We start from the raw sequence: 5,086 nt of genomic DNA, 5'->3' as shown, positions 1-5,086 counted from the left end.
CTACCTGCCAATTAACTTGAGGGTGCGAGACTACTGAAAATCTTTTTTTGATGCCATGCTTGGCACAAAAATCAGTAAACAGTTGGGTGTCGAATTGGGTGCCATTGTTGGACACTATCTTTTGGGGTAGAACAAACCTATAGATTATATTTTTCACGAAAAAGTCAAGTAATTTTTTCGAAGTGATGCTTGCCAGTGCCTCGGCTTCCTTCCACTTGGTGAAGTAATCAACTTCCACTACTACATACTGTACTCCCCACTTTACCTTTGGTAACCGACCAATAAGGTCAATTCTCCAAACAACGAAGGGCCATGGACTTTGCATTTGAGTAAGCTCATTTGGGGCTGCTCAGGGTATCCTAGCAAACCTCTGACACTTGTCACATCTTCCAACATATGCAAAGGCATCTTCATTCATAGTTGGCCAGAAGTAACCACTACACCAAATACTCATTTCCATAGCACATGAATATAATAGAAATGAAAAAGTATTATGGTAAATGTTATATATGTAGCAAATGAAACAGGCGGTAATATTTTGGGAGCCCGCCACTTATACATTTTTTTTCAAAAAAAATCACACCAATTTCGCACTCACCATTTTCTTCTTCAGCTAAGCAAAGTCCAAACTCTATCTTCGGTTTCATCATCCCTGCTTCAAATCTGAGCTCGCATCTCCTCCATCCCTCAAATCTCAGCCTCCATCCCTCATATCTCCTCCATCTCTCTCTCGTCTTTCTCTATCTCTCTGTCAGTAGGGTTCCATTCGTTGGGTTGTTTCACTCCTCATCGGTCTTGGCAAGCCAGGTAAGGATATATAGTTTTAGGTGTTATTGATCTGGGTCATTGGTTTTTATGCTAATCGAGCTTAATTTGGGAATAAATCTAATGGGGTTGTTTGATTTTCTGTTTCCCTCTCGTGTCTTTCTCTCTACCTCCAGCCTCCCCCGACCTCTGGTCTCACACTCTCTCTCCATATTTCTCAGCAACAGACAGTCCAGCAAGCCGAGCAGCGGAGGAAGCAGAGCACCCACCGACGGCGACTTCTCCAACAGGCTCTCAGCTCGCTCTCTCTGACTAGCAGCGACGCAGGAAGAGACTCCTCCAACAGGTTCTGTCAACTCTCTTCTTTCTTTGTGTCTTGGACTGAATTAACTGGTCATAGCGAATTGAGATGGATGTGAATATCTTGTTTTGAAGCGTGGTTTGATTTTTTCTATGTAATTTTCTTCAGTCCAATTTTCTTTACATATAATACAAATTTGTCTCTTAGAGTATCCCTCAATAATCTGCAAATCGGTTTCCTTCTCCGTCCTCCCCTCCTCTCTGTATATATACTATAAGCACATAGGGTAAATATTAGATAAATGTAATGAAGAAGCAGAGCAAAGGAGAATCGAGTATATTATCTTAAATGAGATTGACACTTTGCCTTAATGTCTCTAGTTGTTTCAGATAATTACCTTGCTCCAAATACTTTATTAACTTTTTCACTTGATTGATTTTTTTTTTTGGTGTCTTTTTTTTCTTTCATAATTTTTGTTCTTTCTACAATTCCCTTTATGTAATTGGAAAAATAACAAAAAAGTATTGGGTTGTGACAATTGGGGCTAAAGATTGACTTGTGTGGCTTAAATAGAGAGGTGACTTTAACTTGCTATGGTGTGTTCTACCTGGCTCTATTTCTTAATTTAATGGTTTGAGTTTTTTGCCTTCCATAGCTTTGTAAGGGATATGTTTCTTCCCTTTCTTTAATATTATCAATTTTCATTAAATATTATTTGCTTTATGTTATGCTTTCTGACTTAACAGAGCCAAAAGGACAGCTTCTATTAATTAATGGCAAAACAGAAGATGAAGTCGGCAGAAGTTTAGAGAGAGTTTTACTTACAATGAGGATTACAACTTCAGAACCTAAGGTATTTTATATAGCTCCTAGTTGTGAGAAATCACATTAGATTATCTTTGCCATTATTAACATTCTAGGCTGTATCAAAATGTTGAAAAAAGTTCATTGTTATACTTATATCAGACAGTTTAAGTTTCTTTCAAGCTCACTCTGTTGTGTGTTAATAAGTATAATTTCATTTTTCTAGTCAAAGGTTGTAAAAAACTATATCAGGATTGAAGGCAATTTTCTCAATTGAATCAAAAGGTAGGTTTTGAATTGGATTGAGGTGTAAGTTGAATAACATTTAAAATATCATAAAATTATGAAAAAAAAATATAAGAATTTAATAAGCATAGATTCATAATAATTGAAACATAGCCTTAGTTCGTAAAATGGCACATAATAAGAAAGCATTAAAAAAGGATGGTTTAAATACTTTTTATTTTCCATGTCTCAGATTGAAATGGTTTCAAAATGTAGGCTTCTTCAAAAGTTTTTCCAAACCATGGATCTAGTTGTTTTTAATTGCTGAGATGGACGTGGGAGTATTTGATAAGGTTATGTACACTATATGTGTACATGTTTGTTGTAGATATTGGGATGTTTTTGTGAAGAAGCTATTGAATTTTTCTCTCTACTTTTTGTTTTTTGATTGTATCTTGACGAGCTTGTTTGTCTTCTTATTTTTTCACTTTTCAACAGGATGTGGCATTTATTGTTGATGGTTGGGCTCTTGAAATTGCACTTAAGCATTATCGAACAGCTTTTACTGAATTAGCAATATTGTCAAGGACTGCTATATGTTGTCGGGTAACACCATCACAGAAAGCACAGGTAATCCTTATCAGTACCTGCTATATGTTATCACTGGACCTATGATTAAATACATGGTACATTTTAAAATTTAAATTAATATGACCAGGATCTGGTAGACATTAGCTATGTGTTGACATCCCCTTGGGGAAACTATAATATTTCTCTATATAAAACGTATGAAACTGGTATGCTGTATAGTTAGGTTTCCTATCTTTTGAATGGGTATTGGAGTTCATGGACATGATTTGAAGGTAGAAAAGATATAAGATGTTTTTCTAAAATACTATGTTTTCTGGAGTTAAAAGTTTTTGCTGGGGAGCACTTGGAGTCCTGAAATTGATTGTTGATGATTTAGCAGATTAACCCTCCTGTTATCTAGTATAGTTAACTGGTCTTAATACATCTTAATTGAAATTATCTCTGATACATCTACTAAAACAAAGTTAGTCATATTATTTTTTAGTTATTTTTGTTGTTGTCCTTGTTTTCCAAATTTAAAGGCTCTTACTCTACGTGTGATGTCATAAAATGTTGAATACCTAAGTACATATTGCGTTTAACTCTATTTTGCAGCTTGTGGAGATTTTAAAATCATGTGATTATAGAACATTGGCCATTGGGGATGGAGGGAATGATGTAAGAATGATACAACAAGCTGACATTGGAGTTGGAATCAGTGGGAGAGAGGGGATGTAGGCAGCAAGAGCAGCTGATTATAGTATTGGGAGTAAGTTGCTGATACCTAAACCCCTCCTCTCACTTTTTGGAAACTTGACAGAACGAACAGGGTTGAGTGATTTGTTTTGGTATTATTGTATTGTTTTGCAGAGTTTAGGTTTCTGAAAAGATTAATACTTGTCCATGGGCGTTACTCATACAACCGTACAGCATTTCTATCTCAGTATTCATTTTACAAGTCTCTGGTGGTTTGTTTCATCCAGATCTTGTGAGATCTCCTGGACAATGACATTTCTTTTCAACTTTTATATCTTTTATAATTGACATGTAAACATTATTCCTTCTGATCTTGTATATTATTCTTTTTTAAATGTCTGGTGTACTAACTTTGGCATGTTTTCAGCTTCTCTTTTGTTTCAGGTGTCTCAGGGACTAGTCTTTTTAATTCTGTTAGCTTGATGGCTTATAATGTTTTCTACACTAGTGTTCCTGTTCTAGTCAGTGTCCTGGACAAAGATCTTAGTGAAGAAACAATGATGCAGCATCCACAAATTTTGTTTTATTGTTAAGCGAGAAGGTTCTTTATAGGATAATTCACCTCACATTTGATTTTTAATGTTTATTTGAGATATTTTTCCCATCAGAATTGCCAATGGGAATTTACTGTCTAACCTAAAATGCTAATTTTCACTTTGTTTTTTTATTCTTGGGAACAGACTTCAGAATCCTAGCACATTCGCTGGATGGTTTGGAAGATCTCTTTTTCATGTGAGTTGTGTTTTTTAAAATAGTCGAACTCCTAAACAACTATTTTTGCTTCTTTTGTTCTTTTATATTCAGGCCTGCTGAATTATTTAGTTTTAAGCACTTCGACAAAACTTTAACTTAAATTTAGATGTTACTTAGAGAACCATTACATTGACCAAAACTTTGGTTGCTCAAAATATAGAGATGGTTGTTGCTTTTGATCCACTGATACTGATTACTGGCTTGATTGATGTCCAGACAATTGTTGTATTTGAAATCAGCATACATGCCTACACTTATGAAAAAAGTGAAATGGAGGAGATCTCATTGGTTGCTCTCTCTGGATGTATTTGGTTGCAGGCTTTTGTTATGATATTAGAAACAAAGTAAGTTTCTTTCTATTAACCATGCTTTGTTGATTCAAATTTGACTCTTCGTAAAGCCTTCTTGCTGCTTAATCTAACAAACACTGAAATGGTATTCTTACAACATTCAAATATTCTTTTTAGAATGCCCTGACTTGAAAGCTGCTTAGAACTACAGAGGAAAATTCGTATAATTCGGTGTTATTTTATTTATCCTGATTGCCTAAGTTTTCCTTTGATCCTCGCAGCTCTTTTACAATACTACAACATCTTGCTATATGGGGAAATTTGATTGGCCTTTATATCATCAACTGGATCTTCAGCGCCATCCCATCATCAGGGATGTATACAATTTTGTTTCACTTGTGTAGACAACGGTCTTATTGGATGACTTTGTTTGTAAGTTTTTCTTGACCATCTTTTGGACTTAAAGTAATTTTAACAATAGAATGGCCCGTCTCTGAGTAGCATCTGGGGTTTCAAAGGTAGATGAAAACAGGATAGCTTATAGCTTACATATCAGGACATTTTGTTCTTATATTTGCATGAAAATTGGAAACCCCAGATAGTCTTCTCAGAGGCGATCCAT

The 5,086-nt window shown here is 35.2% G+C and overlaps 1 protein-coding gene across 1 annotated transcript; it reads left to right on the top strand.

Annotated features, from left to right (window-relative positions):
• Nucleotides 1-1,368: 1,368 nt before the first annotated feature.
• LOC133830547 (phospholipid-transporting ATPase 2-like) lies at nucleotides 1,369-3,484 on the top strand. Its single transcript, XM_062260538.1, has 3 exons — nucleotides 1,369-1,919; nucleotides 2,594-2,725; nucleotides 3,281-3,484. The coding sequence occupies exons 1-3, from the start codon at nucleotides 1,794-1,796 to the stop codon at nucleotides 3,401-3,403; spliced, it is 381 nt and encodes a 126-aa protein (XP_062116522.1). The 5' UTR covers nucleotides 1,369-1,793; the 3' UTR covers nucleotides 3,404-3,484.
• Nucleotides 3,485-5,086: the final 1,602 nt, after the last annotated feature.

This window comes from Humulus lupulus, chromosome 4 (genome assembly GCF_963169125.1).
Source record: "Humulus lupulus chromosome 4, drHumLupu1.1, whole genome shotgun sequence".
In the NCBI taxonomy this organism is placed as follows: Eukaryota; Viridiplantae; Streptophyta; class Magnoliopsida; order Rosales; family Cannabaceae; genus Humulus; species Humulus lupulus.
Note: the sequence above shows the minus strand (reverse complement) of the source record. Positions and strands in the feature narration are given on the sequence as shown.

Coding starts and splice junctions, on each gene's coding strand:
- LOC133830547 (XM_062260538.1), top strand. CDS start 1,794: ATGCTTTCTGACTTAACAGAGCCAAAAGGACAGCTTCTATTAATTAAT. Junction 1,920..2,593: donor TTACAACTTCAGAACCTAAG/GTATTTTATATA, acceptor ACTTTTCAACAG/GATGTGGCATTTATTGTTGA. Junction 2,726..3,280: donor CACCATCACAGAAAGCACAG/GTAATCCTTATC, acceptor TCTATTTTGCAG/CTTGTGGAGATTTTAAAATC.